Source organism: Crocodylus porosus, unplaced genomic scaffold (genome assembly GCF_001723895.1).
Source record: "Crocodylus porosus isolate Cpor-Errol unplaced genomic scaffold, CroPor_comp1, whole genome shotgun sequence".
NCBI classification, from domain to species: domain Eukaryota; kingdom Metazoa; phylum Chordata; order Crocodylia; family Crocodylidae; genus Crocodylus; species Crocodylus porosus.
This window is the reverse complement of record NW_017728931.1, coordinates 22489287-22509795: the sequence shown is the minus strand read 5'-3', so window position 1 is coordinate 22509795 and position 20509 is coordinate 22489287. Positions and strand designations below refer to the sequence as shown.

General features: G+C 41.6%; 1 protein-coding gene across 8 annotated transcripts in view; it reads left to right on the top strand.

Annotated features, from left to right (window-relative positions):
- PPFIBP1 (PPFIA binding protein 1) overlaps positions 1 to 20509 on the top strand; it is a 146076-nt gene that overhangs the window by 30516 nt on the left and 95051 nt on the right. For all 8 annotated transcript variants that reach the window (XM_019544372.1, XM_019544373.1, XM_019544371.1 and 5 more), the window contains exon 2: positions 17781 to 17878. In XM_019544372.1, coding sequence (XP_019399917.1) covers positions 17815 to 17878 — 64 coding nt within the window. In that variant the 5' untranslated portion in view covers positions 17781 to 17814. The remainder of the gene's footprint in view (positions 1 to 17780; positions 17879 to 20509) is intronic.

The window sequence follows — 20509 nt, the reverse complement described above, 5'->3', positions numbered from 1 at the left end:
GACCCTGCTTTCCCTGCACTGCTGCTGCCTGCAAGACTGTTTGTCAGCCAATCAGAGTGCAAATAAAGCATTATGGACTTAGGCTTTTATAATATTAGAATGTTTTTTTTGTATCCAGGAGGTTGATAAAATGAAGTTCATAGGCTCGTCTCTGAGAAGTGTTTTGTAAGTTTTCTCTGAGGATTAGAACTGAGACTGGAGAGAGAGTGGTTTTCTTGTGAGAAATGTGCCCCCACAGGTAATTGGGTATTCTTGTCTTTGATACATTTCTGGTGTGCATTCATTCTGGTGCACAGTTGTTTTTTGGTCTCATGTATTTTCCATCAGGGCACTTGGTGCATTGGATGAGATATATTTTTGGAGGTGCAGCTGTAAGATGAAGGGATGCTGAAGGCTCTGTTGTGCATTATAGTAATTTTGGGGGTGGTGGAAATGTGTTGGCAGGTTTTGCATTTCTTGTCATGGCATGGTCTGGATCCATTCGGTATATTTTGGGCCTGAGAAAGTTTGCTTCTGGTGATGAGGTTAGTGAGGTTCAGTGCTTCTTTGAAGGCTAGGATGGGTGGTTCTGGGAAGATCTCTTTAAGAACAGGGTCTCTTACTAGAATGGGTTGCAATTATTTGAGGATTTTCCATATGGGTTCGAGGGAGGAGTGATATGTCATAATCAGTGGTGTGCGATTTTGTACTGCAGCAATTTTTCACATGGTATCCAGGTGACTCTTTTAAACATGCAGTCTATCTCTCTGAAGGAGTGTCGTTGTTTGAAAGCCTTTTTAAGATTGGTGAGGTGGCAATCCTGGGTGTTCTCCTCAGTGCAAATTCGGTGGTATCTGAGAGCTTGGCGGTATATCACAGCTTTCTTGGTATGTTTAGGGTGATTGCTGGTTCTGTGCAGATATGTATGTTGGTCTGTGAGTTTCTTGTATAACATGGTCTGTATTTTACCATTTTGGATACTGATTATCATGTCTAAAAAGGAGATGTTGGTGCTGGAGTATTCAAGAGATAGTTGGATGGAGGGATGATGGTTTGTTGAATTTCTGATGGAACTCAATCAGAGATTCTAGATTTTTCATCCAAATGATGAAGGTGTCATTGATATATCTTAAGTATAGCAAGGGCTTGATGGTGCAGTCCTTGAGAAATTCTTCTTCCAGGTGTCTCATAAAACAAGGGGCTTTTTTTCCCCATGCTGACTGAGGAGGGGAACCTCATATTAGATTCGGGTAAATACAGTAATACAGCCAATGCTGGTAATCACAACAGAAAAGAAGCCGTGCATATCATGCAAGGAATTATTCAGGTTAAAACGTAATATTTTTATGTTTTAAAACCACTGCCTATGTTCAGTACCTAGTTTTCATGTTGTTTAACTCTATTCCTAGACCTATTAAGCTCTGACTTCGTAGTGAATCCAAATGAAAAGTTACATAGTACAGTAACTAACATAATTTCATATTGCAGGTAAATTGTCTTGATTTTGAATCAGAGGCATAAAAGACTCATTTTATTTAGTTCATCATGTAAAAATCAGTCTCTTTTATGAACTCTAGGCAAAGTTGTATAGAACAGAAATGGATTTTTCTAGCTTATAGCTATAACTTTTTATTTAATGGGGGGAAGCTTTTAAAATAAAAAGGAAGTTCACAGACTGGTCAAATTGCATGTCTTATTTTCAAATGCCAACTTAGTAAGCACAGAAAATCACACTGTACTAGAAATGCTGGCTGGGTATTTCTCATAACATTTATTGCCAGTTCAAGAAGATCAAAAATGATGAAAATTACTTCAAGACCTAGCTGTTTTAAAACAAAGATTTATGGGGTAAATTTTGTTTTACCTTTGGGTTTTGAAGTCTGAGGACTCAGGCTACCATTTCATTATCTCCACAAGAAGTCACACCAAAGTAATGGATTCTGGTGTTTGAAGACATGGAAATAAAAACTCTAGGTCTAAACTTTTCCATTCAAGAAAGAGGCATGGGCTGTGAAATCTGATCTGACAATAGCTTTGGGTTTGCAATTTTGATGGTTCTAGTCTGTTGAAAAATCCACTTTTCAGACTCATAATTTACAATCTCTCTGGTGTCATAGCTTCTGTGGTCACAAAATAACAATGCTGGGTCGATTGAAGAATGTGTGGTATTTCCTTGCTTGTACTAACAGTCAGAGAGCTGCAAATGAATAGCTTGATTGTTTTGTCTAATCAGCGAATCTAAGCAAAATGTGCAAGAAAATGGCTGTATTGATTTATCAGAATATTTAACATGGTCTGTTGAAAAGACCCAGTCAGTAATTCACCAGTAAAACATCAACAGCATGAAATGTTGATGTTTAACATTCTTTTACAGGCATCTGTCTCCATTTGACCTTTGATTGCTCCTACATAAATGGCAAAAACCAGCCAGGTGTTAGCATTGTATAGTTAACTAAAGAGTAATGTGTATTGATCTCTGAATTCCTTCTACAGTGCTAAGTTGCCCCTCACCAAAGAAATTAACTTTGTCTATGCAATATTTTTTTGGAACACTTTAATAAAAAATAGGGGAGGAGGGAGAAGCAACAAAAAAATTTCAGAACCGAAGCCCAATATAGATAAAGAGTATGTGTATGATTATTAGTGTTGACCTGAAAACAATAAACCTTGGATTTCAGAGTTTGGGATGTGTTGAGAGCCTAGTTTTTATTTATATAGTCTGTTTGTTCTATGTGGCTCTTTGTCAAGGTATTTATGCTATGCTAGTCTCTGTGTGGATCCAAGTGGTAAGTCTTAGTCCCAGCCCTATTTTTACTACATGAAACTAATTGTTATGCAGAGTACAGGGAAATATGTAAGGGAGCCAGAGAATGTGCTGTCTGGCTGGTAAATTGTTGCACATTTTAGAGACCAGGAGTAGAAAATTGAGCAAATATTTCCTGATTTTATATACATAAATAATTTGATAGTATTTTATAAACATTGCCATACTCTGAGTACTAAAATGTTGTCTCTGAATATAGCATTTTTTACTCTAAGAATCTCAAAACACCATGTATCTTTTCAGCCAGACTCCTCTCATATAAAGGGGCATAGTTCAGTGAAGATCCTCCCATTTTCATCAGTGAAAGTTCTTGTTCCCATATTATTGCAGGTTCTGTTTTAGCTACCATAGCCAAACTTTTGTGGCGAAACTCATGGAGTGAATAAAGACTCTTTAGAATTTTAGGCTGGTTTTCTTGTGTTCTTGAAAATTTGTGCAAGAATTGTTTGGATGTCAGTAAGTGATCCTGAGAAATACAGGAAAAAGTAGGAAGAGTCTTGAGAATAAATGCCAATGTTTATTTCAGCTTTGTTATTCATGCCTCCTTTTTCCTTCTTTGCTTATTTGTGAATGTTTGAGTACATTTTTATTCATAAGAATATTTGCACAAAGTAGCCACATCTTAAGTAATTGCATAATAATATTCTCATGTTGGTATTTAGAATCAATTTGAAAAGGGTTATTTTTATTCACAAAGAAGTCAGATATTTCTCACTAGTATGTACATTGGTATAAAACTGAGACGGTTAGCACAGGGAGATGTTGTGTACTTGAAATTATGGTGATCCAGTTGTGGTGCAGATACACTGCCATGTGACCAAAGTGACTGAACGTAGGACAAAAATGGGAAATCAGTCATTCAAAACTCATACAAATTGATTCAAGTCTCCTCCTTTTTAAAATGATATAGCAGAACTTGGGTGGTTTCAGAAAAGAGTAACAAGATTGTTCAAGGACCTGAAATGTATTACATATGAATAGGGACTTACTGAAATCATGATTTTGTGACTTTTCATGGAAACCATGATTTTGGGCAGGCCCTGCAAGATAGCTCAGGCTCCATTAAAAAGCGTGGGGTCTGCACTTTTGGAGGGCTTCCTGGGAACCTCCACCCCCCAAAAAAAAGCCCTACAAAAATTTTCAAAAATAAAATGCTGGCTCCCTTTATGGAGCAAGCAGTCCTTGTGGCTGCTGTAACTTGGCTGTACAGCCCTCTGGGGGGGAAGGGAGCTCCCTGTACAGGAAGATGGCTCCACCCCTCATCACTGATTGGCTGTGAGGGCTCTCTGTCATATGGCCTGGCCCCTCATCAACTGGTGCCGTGGGGGTGGGGCTGCATGATGGACTTCTCTCAGCCAATTAGTGGCGAGGAGTGGGCCACATGACAAACAGCCCTCATAGCCAGTCAACAGTGAGGGGCAGGGGTATATGACAGATAACCTTTGCGGCCAGCCAGTAGTGAGGGGCAGGTCCATTGGGACCCCTGGGTCAGAGGCATGGGAAGTGTAGCTAGCCATCTTGTTCAAATCGGGCTCAAATCAGCCCTTGAACCTTTGAACTAACCCCAGGTCCAGATTACCTGGTCCACGCTGCAGTCTCTTCCTGGGTTTCACAACACAGACAGTAATGTCCTGGGTTCTTCTGCACAACAGAAAACAAACCATTCAAAACAAGTTCAAGCCCCTGGGGTGAGCCACACCACAGAGCACAGCATAAAGTACCAGCAGTCCACCATGAACACCCAGCAGCCTGGGTTAGTTCTCACCCTAAACTTTCTTTTCCTCCTTGTGGGCAGTTCCCCCTCCAGGTCCTCTCTCTCACTTCTTTTTCCTGTTTGCTTTTATTTCTGTATCAGCTAGTCAACTTCTCCTCATTTACTAATTGGCTGAAGCAGCTGCAGCCCCTTAGGCAGGCAGCCTGCTAGCCAGCTGGCTAATTGCTCCAGTTAGAAGAGGGCTGTCCAAGCTCTGCCTGCAAAAATGGCTTCCAGCCCCATGGTCTGCCCGCGAAATTGGCCAGCAGCTGCCTTGACTTCAGTAGACCCCTATATATGAAGAGAGGCTGAAAAGATTGGGATAATTAGTCTTGGACAGAAGATGAATAAGATGGGGGATGTGGGTAAGTTTTTATATGAAGTAGTGAATGATACAGAAATGGTAAATCAGGAGACATTCCTCTTCTCATAACAGCCACCTCCTCTCCTGTTGCATGTTCAGTTAATTAAAACATGACAAATTAAAAATTGATGAGAAAAAATCATCTGCTAGTAGATAGATTCCCACAGGAAGCCAATAATAACTTTTTAAAAAGTGAATGGGCACTTATGGATATTAAGAAAATACAGAGTTAGTATGTAATGAGAACTTTTCGAAGGGATAATTAATCTCTGGCTATGGATCTCTAGCTACTGGTGATCAGGAGACAACAATGGAGTGGACTCTGTCCACTATAGAGTTCTTGTATCCTCTTCTGAATCGCATGGTATTAGCCACTGTTGGAGACATAATACTGGACTAGAGTGCATTGAAGTGGCATTCAGTAGGGTAAAAAACTGTGTTCCTGATAATTCTAGGTATCATTGCATCTACATGTGAAATTAATGTTACTGAATAAACTCCAGTGCAGTACACACGAGTTTATTGCTCCTGGGTGCTTCATTTACACTTGCATCTAGGACTGCAGCACACTGAGTCCGGTGGTGCAACCCCAGCTGGCAGAGGGCCCTGGGGGTCATCCTGCCATCCCAAGTTTACTCTGACCTAGCTGAATATGCTGTGGAGGGGATGGTGGGTGCTTCAGTGGGACTAGCCAACAGGCAGCCCCCACACTCAGCACCCTCTTGGCCCAGCCACCCCTGTCAGCATCTCCACGTGGAGTGCTGTGGAGTAAATAAATCCACCATAGAATAGTACTTGTTTCTGGCAGTACTATCCTACAATGGAGTTAATTAGTTTACTCTGTCCTAATAGCACTACATACATAGATGGTGACGTTTTACTGCAGAGCTAATTTGTCAACTCTGCAGTAAACATCCTGTTTACTACACATCCTATGTAGATGTGCCCACACATACCATTAAAAAAAACTAAAATCAGAATTTATTAAGCCACTGCCATTGTCAGGAGGAATTGGGGTTCACGTATTGGTCTAAGTTCCTAGGTTGGCAAAATTGGAACATGGCCCAACTTTGTCTCCCACTTGAAGGAGCATAAGAGTTCACTGAAATGTACCTCTTGGTACAACTGAGAGTAGTTCTGTCGCGTGTGGGCATCCTCACTGGATCTTTTGTTGCATTCAGTATTTCAGTAATGGCTATTTTGCTGGCGTTTGGTGGTTTAAAAAAAAGAATGTAACAACCTTGATCTGAAAAAGGAAGAAGACCCCACAAGAATAAAGGGAGCAAGGATGGTAGGAAGTGATGTGAAGGTCTTACAGAAAAGTGAAATCAAAAACTGAGAAGATGAGAAGGATGCATCTGTAATGGACTAGTGAGACTCTTAACATGTGACTACTGCGGGGAAAAAGGGAAGAAATGCCAGGACATTATTATTTTGCTTTGGGGAGCAGCTTTAGTGACTTAGAAACAATGAGAGCTGTCTCTGATACAGGCATGTTATAGACAGATCACTAGGTGAAGGGGATGTGCTAGACACCTGAAGGACTGCCCCTTCTGAATGGCTGGGTCTATGCTTAGCTAAGAACAGGTAGATTTGGTGCAAGGGGAAGAAGTATGTGAGGTGTCATAAAACAATTTGGTTCACTAGCTCTAGTCCAGCCATGAAGAGTGAACTTCAGTCTTTAAGGTGTTCTTTGGTGTCAGCCTGTTCACTACCTCTTTCTTTAAGGGTGTCACATTTCCAACTTAACACTTACTAGGAATAGTTAATGCAAGCAAACTCAAGTTTAACCAGTTTAGCACATGTGAAATGCCCTCATAGGGTTGCAGAGTTATTCCATGTCAGGTAAGATATATCTCTTAACACAGAGGTGTCAAAACTCGGGTCTGTAGAGCCCGTTATCTGGCTCCATGGGTCTCATAGGTGACCCATGTGGTGTGTGCCACACTGATCCTGCATGTGGGGTCTGGGATGCACACTGCATTGCGTGCAGCATTCATCCTGGACTTGCTGGAGTGGGCACCACCTGCAGCCTGCTTTCTGGACCTGCTGGAGTGGACACTGCATGTGGGTTGGCTGGAATGGATGTCATGTGAAGCGCGGGTTGTGGAGCTGCCACTGTGGGTACTGGATTCAGCATGCCAGGGTGGGGTCCTGAAAGGGCTCTTGGATCAAGCCAGTGCCACTCACCCAGTCCACAGGGCCAGCTGAGTTTGACACAGTTTAATGGGTCACTACATTCCAGTGATCTGTAACTGTTGCAAGTCAATGTTTGACAAGACCCTGACACTCTCGGCATTGCTGATGTGAGCTATTCTGACCTTTTCCTAAATTCATAGATTCATAGATTGTAGAGTTGGAAGGGACCCCGAAGGATCATCGTGTCCGATCCTCTGCCCCAGGCAGGAAAAGGACCGAGATCAGGCGACCCCTGCCAGGTGCCTACCTAGCCTCCTCTTGAAGACCTCTAAGTTAGGTGATAGTACCCCCCCTCTTGGCAGCCTGTTCCAGATTCTGGCCACCCTTACTGTGAAAAATTTCTTCCTAATGTCTAACTTGAATCTACTCTCCACTAGTCTGTACTCATCATTCCTAGTTGCTCCTAGAGGTGACCTGGTAAATAGTGCATCTCCAATTCTCTGTTGTCCTCCCTTGATAAACTTATAGCCTGCTACAAGGTCTCCCCTCAGATGTTTAGTGAAGGCTGAAGAGATCCAAATCTCTCAACCTCCCCTAGTAGGCTTTTGCACAGAGGCCACTAATCATACAAGTGTCCCTCCTCTGGACCCTTTCCAGACATCCCTTTTGAAGTGCGGCGTCCAGAACTGGACACAATACTCCAACTGTGGCCTCACCAGTGCTGCATAGAAGGGGAGCATCACTTCCCTCAATCTATTGGTCATGCATTTGCTAATGCTAATGTGCAATAAGGTGCAGTTGGCTTTGTTGATGGCTTCGTTACACTGCTGGCTCATGTTCATCTTGGAGTTAACTATGACTCCAAGATCCCTTTCAGCTGCTAAGGAGGTCATACCCCAACTAGTAGGTGTGCTGGGGATTCCTCCTCCCTAGTTGGAGTACCTTGCATTTGTCTTTGTTGAATTGCATCCTGTTGCCCATTGATCCAACTGTCCAGATTAGCCTGTATCCGCTTCCTGCCCTCCAGTCTGTTAACTTTGCCCCATAACTTGGTGCCATCTGCGAACTGGGACAGGGTGCTCTCCACACACTCATTCAAATCTCTGCTGAAGATATTAAATGTCCATCTTTCTTTCATTGCTCTATAATGGCCTTTAATTATGTACTTCCTTTGACTGTGAGGCCAGGCTTGTTTCTGGCATTTGAGATGTTTTTGTCTCTGGGATGACTTCATCTGCACCTTTTGCCAAGCAGCAAAAACCTCTTTCATAGAGACTACCAATCAGATTCAATCTGCCTGTTCCCACATTTTTAAGCCTCCTAACCAACATGTGTAATCTTCCTTTTCTTGTTTCCTTTTAACAAGCTTGCTTGCATTTAACTGAGTAGGCTTCTGTTCCTGGTTCCTCTCTCTACCCTGTTACAGAGTGAAAATGTTCTTTAGTTGCTGGACTCAGGGAGTGTCAGATTCCCCTGCTCGCATTAGGTGTTACAAATTGCAGTTTGATTCTGGCTACAGTTCGTATTGTGTTGTAGGCAAATGTCTTCCATCATCATTTTCATAACCTATTTGTTTGCTTGCCTAAGGCACAGGTTCTAACACACAGCTTAGATTTAAACATACAGCTCAAAACATGTCTTGAGATAAATTTGGAACCTAAGCCCTTGTCTTGAAAAAATGTTTGTAATTCATTTCTATTAAGTTTTACTGCCTTGCCAGTATTTATTTTATTGTACTTTAAAGTGCTCCTCTTTGGAGCTCCAGAGAGAGGCATTTGGACACCAATTGACTGTGTTTTTTCAGGCCTGACAACTACCTGGATTTGCATCTAATACTAATGTCTATCAAAGTAATTAAAAAAAAAAAAAGTCAGCTGTGAAATGCTAATATACATCTCGTTCTTCCCTTCTCCCACCCTATACTATACCCTATAAGCACAGATGTGTTCTTAAAAAAGTTAACAATGAATTGAAAAATAAATACTACTACGATTGGCCAAAGAAGATGCACAATGAACAATAAGGTCTTCTTTCAGAGGGGAACATTTCTTTACTCAAAGTGTGATCTTTCCTTTATCAAATCTGTATTCCATGCATTTAAACATTTGCAGTATCGGGGTATAATTCTGGGAAGGAATTGCAGTCATCCAGTTTGGTATAGTTTAAGTATAAACCTGGCTATTTACTTTGTGCACAAATCCCTTTATGAACATCCTAGAGGATATGTATCCAGTAGATTAGGCCTTGTATATTATAACCAATCTTTTTGCATAATTGAAATTTGTTTTAAAATGAGTGTGTTAAGTGAGCGTTCCATGTTTGCTTTGGCTCCTAAGGGATAGCAAATATATATGCCTGCGTATCTGCATTGACATTTATGTATGTGAAGTAAAGCTTCACATAGCAACACTCGTCGTCTTCAGGATATGATGTTTTCCTGATTTAAAATGAAACAAAACAGCACATGCTCTTGTAACTTGTTTTTATTTGTGCGGTTTCTAACTCATTTGCTGAATTTGTGACCAAATTGTTGAACAATTCAGTCTTTATTTACTGTAGCATATCTTCCTCCTTCTAAAATAGAAATATTGGTTGCGTTTGGTTTTTGAGTTGAACTTACAGGATGTGGGCACACACATGCATTTACTGCACGGTAACTGAAATTACTGTGCAGTACAGGCACTCTTCTACATGTGCATGCCTGTACTGCACAGTAAATATGGTGACTTAGTCCGACTTAAGCCTAAATTTGATACCTGCATCATGCAGATATTAGGTTTACATCCGATTACTTGGTGTGCAGTATGTGTGGACTGACTTAGGACTGACTTTAGTCCTGAGTCAGTCCACACACAGCGTTAATGTACTTTAATGCCTGCATGTGTAGATGCTGGCCTATTCCTGCTTACAGTGCAGTAATTTACTGCACAGTAAATTTAAGCCGGCGTAGACACGCCCACAGGGTAATAATCTTTTTATCAGTTGCCACTCTTGTCCCAGCAATTGATCTCCCTGTGTGAGAAACATAAAATAGAATAAAAATTTTGTGAGAATTTGTGTATTATGTTTTTGTCTTTTGTTTTGCTTTTTAAAATGTCACAACGAACATGGAAACACACTATTTGCCTGTCTTACTAATATTTATACTGTGTTTCACAGTGATGTTACCTAGTACATCTTTAAGATTTGTACTGGTTGAGGTTCATCAGGAGCAATCTGCCTTTATTTTTGAACATCCTGGTTTTGGAGCATAATATATTTTTAGTATGAAAAACCAGGCTGCGTCCACATGAATGCGGACGTTTGTTTCCCAGTGTACAAGTAGCAGTATCCCCCCAAGTGGGGTAGGAAAAGCCAAGGTCAGCAACTGTGCTGGCCCCAGCCGCCTTATCTGGGGTGCTAGGGGGCCTCAGAGCTGCAGCTGTGGCGCTTCTGCAGCTGGCAGCCTGGCTGGCAGCCAGAGTGTGGCTCTGGCCAGCCAGGCTCCAGTTTTGCACAACGTGCACTGCTGTCACATGCACTGCCCTGCTTTTTTTTGGCATGGATTTTTTTGACCCAGGGATTTCTCAGGGTCAAACCAACCCCCCCCTTGCTATCATGCAGCACAGGAATGCCTGCATGTGTAGTGTGTGGTGCTTCAGATGGGTCTGTGGCGCCACATATCGCACATCTGCATTCTTTTGGAGGTGGCCCCAAAAGCTAAAGCAGCCCAAAATAAGGGATGCTTTTTAAAGTGGTGCCTCTGGTTCTGTATTTAAGCTGAAATAAGTGACCTGTGGATGGCGAAGGTACGAATAATTTCAAATGCATGTACTATGTTTGGGTACGTTGGTCTGACATTTGTTAAAGTTCTGATCCTGAAGTCCTTATTTAAGCTGATCTCCAGCTGACGCTAGTTTTAGCTTTGTGAATGAGTACTGCAGCATAAGACCCTTTTCTTAGGCTTTCTTGCAAGGCATTATTTTATTTTATCTGAGTTTTTGGGACTTTTTCCTGAAGTGGTTTGTAGTAATGTAGCCAGGAGGTTTGTATATCATTAAAGAAAAAAAACCTCCACCTACTGAAAAATGAACAACATAGCCCTAGCAGCCAGACTGGTGGGGGAACCAGCAGAAAGGATTTTGAACTAGTAAAACCAAATAACTCTGTATTTGTAACAGGTAGTGACACAGTGGAATTGACAGCAAATTCATAGACATTAGCGGCTGGAAGAGACCTTGCAAGACCATCAAGTCCAGTCCCCCTGCCATAAACAGGAAGTCTGCTGGGGGCAAATGACCCCTACAAGATAAGCATCCAAATGCCATTTGAATGAGTTCAAAGTAAGTTCTTGCACCACCTCTGGGAGGAGTCTGTTCCAGACCCTGGACACTCGGACTATAAAGAAGTTTTTCCTTATGTCCAGCTTAAATCAGCCTTCCAAAAGTTTGCAGCTGTTAGACCTTGTTATCCCTTGGGGAGCCCTGGTGGACAACTGCTCTCCCAGATCCTGGTGCCACCCCCTTATGTACCTATAGGCTGCCACTAAGCCCTCCCTGAGCCTTCTCTTCTCCTGGCTGAAAAGTCCCATGTCCTCCAGCCTCTCCTCATAAGGCTTGATCTCTTGGCCTTTGATCATGTGGGTGGCTAACTTCTGGACTCAAGCTTATCCATGTCCCTCCTGAAGTGGGGGCCCCAAAACCAGATGCAGTATTCCAGCTGTGGCCTCACTAAGAGTGGGAGGATTACGTTTCTGGTTTTGCTAGAGATGCATTGGTGGATGCATGCCAGAGTTTGGTTTGCTTTGCTGACCACGGCATTGCATTTGTGACTCATGTTCATCTTGTGGTCAATCAAGACCCCCACATCTCTTTCAGTTGTGGTGCTAGCGAGTGAATCACTGCCAAACCTATAAGTATGATGCTGGTTTTTCCTCCCAAGATCTTCTCTGCATTAAATGGCAACAGGTTTTGGTCCACCCACCTTGCAAGCTTCTCCAGGTCAGCCTGTATCACCAACCTGTTCTCCAGTGTGACCATCTTCCCCCATAGCTTAATGTTGTCTGCGAACGTTGCCAGTCTGCATCTGATGCCCGAATCCAGATCATTAATGAAAATGTTGACTACTGGCCCAAGTACTGAGCCCTGAGGGACACCACTAGTCACCATGTAGATTAATTGTATATGACAATAGAAAAAAACAGGTGAGGATTTGAAATTCTACTTTTTAACATTCTTAATGAAGTAATGGCTTACTCTTATTACCCAGAGCAAGGTGTTCAGCTCTAAGCTTTGGAGTATGTGAAGGTGTCTTGTAAGTTAATTGATTTGCACAGATTATACACAGCTAGGAAGTAAGGAAGGTGTCTCATGATTTGTTTCAGGAAGTGGAGGAGAGCTTATTTAAAATAGTCCTTAGGGTAAAATATCTTGAGCTATACACCTTGGTTTAGATTCCTTTTCAGTATAATTCAGTTGATAGTTACCAGGGGTGAATGTTGTGTGCTTCTGTGTACATGCAAGGGCATGCATTGGTTTCTTTCCAGTTTTCTATATTATAGCTCTCATTTTCTCTCTCTCTTTCTCTTCTTGACATTGTTTCTTTTGCTTGTTCATTAGCTCTGTAAACGAAAAATGGCTCATTCTATGTGACATTAACATATATTTTAGTTGTACCACATGGTGTAAGGGACCCCATTAGTTAATGAAAGGTTCCTGGTGGCTTTAGCTACTGCATCACTAAGCAGAATTAATTGAGAGAGCGTCATTTACCTGGTTTGAATTAGACAGTGTTTATGACCAAACAGTTTCCTTTTTTGTATGGTTTTGCCTTGTCTTTTTCCCTATTTTTAACATTCTGTTTTCTGTTTATTATAAAACATCTGTTCTAATAGCCAATACAATGTTCTTCCCAATGTTCCCATGTTTAGGGATATTATTCACCCTTCAAAAATCAGTAATTCATCATTTAGTTTCTTTGCCAATACTATCTTTTCATATATGCAAGAAATATCATGCATATCAGATAAGTAATGCACAGAGGTAGGTGGTGGTTTACAACTTTTATCCCTATTCCCCTGCTTTCTAATAGTACACATTAGATTCCCTCACTCTGTGATCTTTTGCTTTGTTTTTTCTTGTTTTGTCTCAGACTGTAAATTCCTTAGAGTGCAGCAGCTTTGTCTTCCTTCCAAACGATAATAAAATGTATTTTGTTTCTGGAGCAAGGGACAGATACTTCCAGGCTTATTCTTGTATCTTAGTGGTTTCATTTCCTCAGACCTAGATGATGGCTTTACTTTACTTTTCCAGACCATTCTTGGGCAGGTGGCCAGCATATTGTGTGCAATTCAAGCCATGTTAGTTTTTAAATTACCACCTTTTACGGCTGAATAGTTAGGGAAATAAGATTTTTCCATACAGTGTCCAGCTGTCTAATCTCTCAAAAGTTTTCTTACCCCAGGCCTGCTTTAGTTTGATAGCAGATGTTGGAGACATGGTGAACACATTTTTTTGGTTTTTACTTGGGCTACGAGGGTCAGTTGCATTGCTTTCTCTTGCTTCACTAGAATTTTTGTCTTTAAAAAAAAATCCCATTTCTGGTACCAGTGTTGGGGATTTGTTTCATGGTAGTAAAGGTGGGAGCTCTAGTACAGACCAGCTGCCAGAGTCACATCACCAAGCCATCCTACCACATTTAACCAAGCTAGATAAGTGGTTAACATACTACTATCTACCCAAGCCTTGTCTGTTGCAGTTCTCACATTCACTGCTGCTAGCAGAGCTGTATAGATGGTGGGGAGAAAGCACAGTGTAAGAGCATGGTGATTCTACTACTTATCGAAGTGGTAACTGGCATTTTGGCTGTCTTGGTTTTTTTTTTTTTTTCCTCTCTCTCTTTCTCTCTGTGGTAGTGGCCTGACCACATTGTAATTCGGGCCCAATGATGCAGCTGTGCAGGACACTTTCAGTTTCCATTAAAATGCTGTTTTTCCTTGTGTACAGTATGCACCTTCCCCCCAAATTAGCCTCCCCTCTAAATTTGGGTGCATGTATTAAGCAGGGAAGCTGATTTTCTGTCAGGGATGGAAGCACCCTGCTTTGATTTCTGCTCCACAGTGCAGCAGCGGTGGCAGTCGATTGGCCTAATAGCTCCTTGTTCTAATGATTGTCTGGCCTTTCTTTTAATGTTATTGATGTTCTACTAAGCAAGCTCACCTTTCTTAAGGCAATTTTTCTGTTTGCTACTGGTCTCATTCCTTGTCTTTCACAGCCCGGAAGACTCCCATCAGCTCTTTTCAAAATCATAGGTCCACCCATGGAGATGAGTCTTCAGCATTCATTAGGGAAGTCTGTATGTGAGCATTCATATTGTGCATTCATGAGGACCTTAATACTAGATTTCAGCATAACCATAGATTGTCATTGAATCTGGGAAATTTTGTAATGAAAGACTTGAAGCATTCAAGATCGTTTAGATCAGGAGTGCTCAGTCCTTAGTCCATGGTCTGGGTAGGGGCAGCGCAGTGCACCTGGAGCCTGATCCTGGCCAGATGGAGGCAGTACAGGGGCCCTGAGCCCAATCCCAGCCACTGGTAGAGGGAGGGGAGCACCATGAGGCTCCCAGAACCCTATCTTGGCTGGCTGGAGGGAGGCAGGAGCATGGGTGGTGTGAGCTCTGATCTGGCCCTGTGTCTCTCATGTGACTTGCAGGGCCACACCCAAGGGCACTACTGGTTTAGATTAATTTACAAGGAAAAAGGGATTTTCTTCTTTTCTATCTCAAATGTATGAAACATTGACCCATAAATGTATTTAGGAAGATTTACTGGTATATTTTGTTAAGTATTGTATTGCTTTATCTGATTTGCTTATATTTTGCTAAAAACCTAAAGCTACCTCAAGAAAGTTCTAATACTTTGATATAGCTCTTCCTTTCTAACATTCCCATATTAATACACTTGTTTCCGTCTCAAAAATCATGTCAGCTGACCAGACTTTGGTAACAAAGGGCACATATATATGTGCCAGAAATCTGCTTTAATGTGTGCTAATTAGCATGTGTCAGAGCATACTCGATTAATTGAGTCTGCTGGAGCATGCTAATTAGCACGCTCCAGCAGACTCCATATTTGTGTATTCAGCATCTTGTACTTCAAAATGGTGGTGGGGGAACTTTAACTAAAGCTCAACAAACAAGCTTTAGTTAAGGTCCCCTGCCGTCATTTTAAAGTGTGGAATGCTTTGGGCACTTCAATTAGAGTGGCTCTGGGACCTGCTGTAATTAGAATGTCCCTCTCTCCATGCTGGAGCATGTGTAAAGATGCCCTAAAGTAGTAAAATAGGTGCAGTAGTCTTTGAGCCATTGTTCAGAGATAATCCTTAGGGCTCAGATTCACATCTTGCTGATTTGTTACCATGGAAGCTTTGGTATAAAACAGAGGTGCCAAACTTGTCTCTCCCTCCCCCACCTCCATATGCTGGATCCACAGCATGTGCTATTGCATTTTGGGATCTGCACAAGATGCCACCAGGTGGTCTAGGACTATGCTGGCCCTGGTGCCTACTCCAGCACTGATCCTGAACCAGCTGGAGCAGGTGTTGCATGCAGTGTGTTTTTTTTGACTGGTTGAAGGGGAGGGTATGGTCTGTGGTGCAGATGCCAGTGCTGCCAAAAGGGCACCGTATGCTGTACATGTCCCAGGCCCTGCCTGTGAAGCTGAGCCCTGTATGGGTCACCTTAAACCCAGGGCCAGCATTGGGGGCTGAATGACGGGGCTCCATGGGCCATATTTTAACACCCTTACTGTAAAAGATAAGATGCTCCATTGGCTTTTTCAGTGTACTATTTCAGTCCGCAGAGTGGGCAAACTAGAGTAAGTTACCAAGCGGATGGGTTATGCCAAAAAAGAGATACTGTAAGGAAACTGTGGTTCAGAACTGTTTGCTTTTTCAGAGTCTTTGTGTTGTATTCACAGCAAAGATTATATGAATAACTTTTAATATTATCTTTGGTTTGAATGTCATCCATGAAGTCCTGGAAAATATTTGACCTTGTTGAGAAATCAAGTTTTTTCTCCCGGATTCTTTTTGTTTACTTTTATTGTATCTGTATTTATAGTAGCTGTGTTCTCTCATGCAGACTAGGAGGCCAAAATGACCCAGCTCAGGTCCAAGTCAGCCCAGTTCTAGGACCCGGCTACCTGCACTTCTCTCTGTTGCTGTTTCTCTCTGCTGTTGAGCTGCGGAGAGACAAGTGCAAAGAGCCTGGATGTGAGATGATACAGCGTGATGTGGGTACAACCCCTCTGCTGCCAAAGCTCCTGCACTGTAGGTTGCTGACTTCTGATCTAGAGTATCTCAGTTACTCACATCTTCATTGTGCTGAAATGGAAAATATGGTATCTCTCTGACCTCTCTGACTGTGATTCAACAGAGTACTTAAGCACATGCTTAACTTGAAACCTGCTTTCTTCTTTAAATCACCTACTGAAATTAAACTGACTGTTCATCCCCTGGTTAGTGAATTTAGCAGGTTAACTTTTCCAATATCTGTCTGAGAATCCTCCTATAATATAGCTGTGCTTTTCAGTTATCCTGCTGAGAATTTGGCCACACACTGAATATTAATAAATAAATAAATAAATAAAAATCTAACAAAACTCTCCTGTCATACAAGAAACTAGTAAATCGTAAACATTCTCTGTTTTAGAGGACAATGGCATTCCTTTTATTTACCCCCATTTTGTCACCTTGTTTCTATCTACATGGTCACAACAATGAGCAAAGTGTGTTCAGAAGATTCAGAAAAAGCTTAAAACAACACACCGGTTGTTTCTTCTGGACCTGTACCAGACAGTAGACCCCAATTTTCCTAACACTGGAAGCCTGCGTTTTCTGAAATCAGGTTCTTCCCTTCACATGTATGAGGGATGTTTGTGTGCTGTTTGGTTTCCCCCAGGAAGCTGTTTTTCACTGATGTAATATTACCAAACACAGAAACTGTAGGCTGTTGGGAGCAGCTGTAAAGTGGATTCAGGCATTTGTCAGAATTGATGCTTTCTTTTCAGTTCAATTTTTCTGGCAAATTTTAGCCAGCAAATAGAGGTGCTGTTTTTCATACATGAGGCATCCAGAGCTTCACATGTGCTGCCTGCAGGACTTATTATTTACGAAGCAGGTGATCTGCACACATCAGTGGAGCTGTGAACTGAACTTCCCAAGGTAGGAACCAGCACACTGGGGAAACTTCCTAGCATCTGTCTACATTTGGGTAATAGGTACCCCGAGAATAATACCAGAGGCCACAGCTACATTCATTCCCCTTCCCCTCCTCACCTCGCCACCTGTCTCACCTACTGACTACCTCAATTTACATTTTAACTGACTAGCTTTCTGGTATACTTACTAGCCTCTGGCTGCTTTACTACTCCAGCCAGGAAGAGCACAGACAAACTGCAGACGTTTCTTCTGCCTTATGAAGGGTATTTGTACCCCAAAGCTTGCAAAGAAGAATTTTTCCAACTATTTGGGTTGGTCTAATAAAAGATATAGTATCAGATTTACCCAAAGAACCTTGTCTGCATAGGGGCTGGAAAGGAACTCTACTGTCTAGCTGACCTTGTGATTGCATCTAAGTTTAGAGCATGCTGAAGGAAGTGAAATTCACTTGCAGAATGATTAATAGTGGAGTTGTTTGAAGTCTTAACATCCCTGTAACACCAGTCTTTCTGTTGTTTTTAGGGTTTAGCAGTGACTGTTTTTGAGAAGCAAGAAAATGATGAGTGATGCAAGTGACATGCTGGCTGCAGCTTTGGAACAGATGGATGGCATCATTGCAGGTAAAGCCTTAGATAGTTTTAGTTGCTTCCATCTTCCTTTTGTGTCTGGAGTTCTAATTTAAACAGAAGATTAATAGAACTGGCCTTGATGACTTCATGTCTAGCTAGTTATGAAACTTAAAAGTGCAAACAATTTGGATGAGTGTTGCACAAACCCCTGCAAGCAGATAATGCCCAGTTTGTGGCTTTTCTCCTGTTATCAGTAAACTGTCTACAAACATGGAGTATTACTGTTCCGCAGGTCCACCAATGTGTTGAAAGCCAAGGACAGGAATAGATAGGAATCTTTCAAATCAGGGTCTGAATGTGCTTAAAGAGTGAGCACAAAGGGGGCAGGAGGAGAAGCTTATCGAGCTACTTCATGTTTCACTCAAATCTACCATTATTAATTATGAATGGACCTGAATAGTAGACTTCAAATCAGAGGCTGGATTTTGATTTCTTCAAAGTTGAGGTCCAGAGTTTTGCTTTGGGTTAATCTTGAACATTAATGTTGTTATTTTGCCAAAGTGTAAATAATTTAATTCTGAATGTTAACTGGGCAAAAAAGGTACTACAGCAGAACCTGGATACAGGGTGAGGCCCCCCCCTTGTGAAGATGAGGGTTTGTGAAGTATCAGGCTATAGAGCCACAGTAAACAGTGGCATAGGATAGCTGGGGTGTTTTGGCTGTTTGCTGTGGCTTTTATTTCAAATGATTAATTGTAGCTGCTGCAAGCAGCGCCCTTTGAAGTCAAAGCCACAGCAAAAAACTGAGCGGCACCTCCTTAATTTGGCACCATGATATGTATTAAACTAGTTGCAAACCACTTGTTTACAACTGATCCTCTACCAGACTACCTCCATTATGTCCGGTGAATAGTAAAAGAATACAACACTATAGGACAGGGAAACAAAGCAGGCAGAAGAAGTTCTTTGTTTGATCCCATTGCAGTAGAGCCACGTAAGCAGCTATTCAGACTGTTAAGTGTATGGTGTACAAGTCCCATGGACAGTAATTTTCATTGAATACTAGTTTGATGAAGTGCCTGCTTTGTCTGAACAATGGTTATTCTCTGAAATGCTCACACAAGAGACATATGCTTGCAGCAGGTACAGTAGACTCTTATGATCTAAAATAGATGCAGTCTGTCACTATAAAGAAAAGAAGTAAGTAGATCTTTGCATATAGTTTAGATCAGGTGTTTCTTATGAAGGGCCCATGCAGGCCTTTGCAGTAATGGGTATAGTTATCACCAAGTTTAGGTCACAAAAGGCTGACTTGCATGTCTTTACATGTTTTCAATAATACTGCAGAGAAATTGGTAAATTATATCCTTATGAACTCTTAACAATTCTGTGAAGGGTTTTTCTCTCTAATTCTTTCAAACAGAATGTACTTGTACTTTTCAGAATGCCAGATGAAAGCAGGCTTAGGAAGACATGCGTATACTGCACATGTATGCAATATCCAAACAGGTTATTAACTGTGTTATTAATATGTGTTGTAGCTAAGAATTACAGTATTTAGGTCTCATATCAGTAGGTTGCAGTAACGGGGCAGAATGCTGATTCAGGCTAGCTTAACTAATTCACTGACAACCTGAATTTCCCCCCTTCTTTTACTTAACTTCAATGGCCTTTAACTTAGAATGAACATATTTTGTATTAGTGAAAACTTTTACTCATTAATACTCATGTCAATATCTTACTATCCTGTTTGCTTAGATATAATTGACCATTTTTTTCTTTTCAATTTTAGGGGCAGTCAGTCTACATTTCCCTTCTTTCCCTGTTCTTTGTTTCTTTAAAAACTTCCAAGGCTTTGCTTCAGTGTAGCCTTTGTTTCCGAGAGAAAAATGTTAAATACAGTTCACGATGAAAACTGTCAGGGTCACTTGAGCTATGTAATCACCATAAAACAATACAAGGTACTGCAGAGGTTGAGCATATGTCTTGCAAAGTGTTCTCAGCCTTTGATATCCTTCAGAGGAGACGATCAGTTTTTGCCTAGAACTCCTGTATGCTCTATATTGGCATATGTATCTGTTACAAGGCGGTCAGATGTCAGATCGGCCTCCATATGACATGTTGAGTTTACTGTGAGTTAAAATTGTAGAAAACGTACAAGTAAAAGGGCACTTTTACACATGTTGGGGTGGGGAGGGGGAGGTGGTGCTTTAATTAAATTGAGAGCTGCTCTAATTAAACTGCCATAGCATCTCGTGTATCAGCATCCCTGCGCTTCAAAATGGTGGAAGGGATGCTTGAGCTAAAGCTCGTTGAATGAGCTTTAGTTCAAGCACCCCAGCTGCTGTTTCGTAGCATGGGGATGCTGATGCACAAGAGGCGGAGGCTGACTGGAGCGCTGTAATTACCATGCTCCAGCAGATTCAATTAATTGAATCTTGTTCCGATACCCTGTAATTGCATTGCGTTGGAGCAGCCTCCATGCTTGTATACAAGCATACAACGGATGTCCTAAAGGTAAGTTTGTATGTCAGCCAAAAACCTTCTATGGTTACTTGCTAATGAGGTAAAAAAAAACTCTCTCTCGGTTCGTTTTCTTTGGAGGCTCATTGAATAACAAATTCTTAGGCACACATTGTTGGTGAGACAAAAGGTATATATTTGCAAATAGGGTCAGAGGGA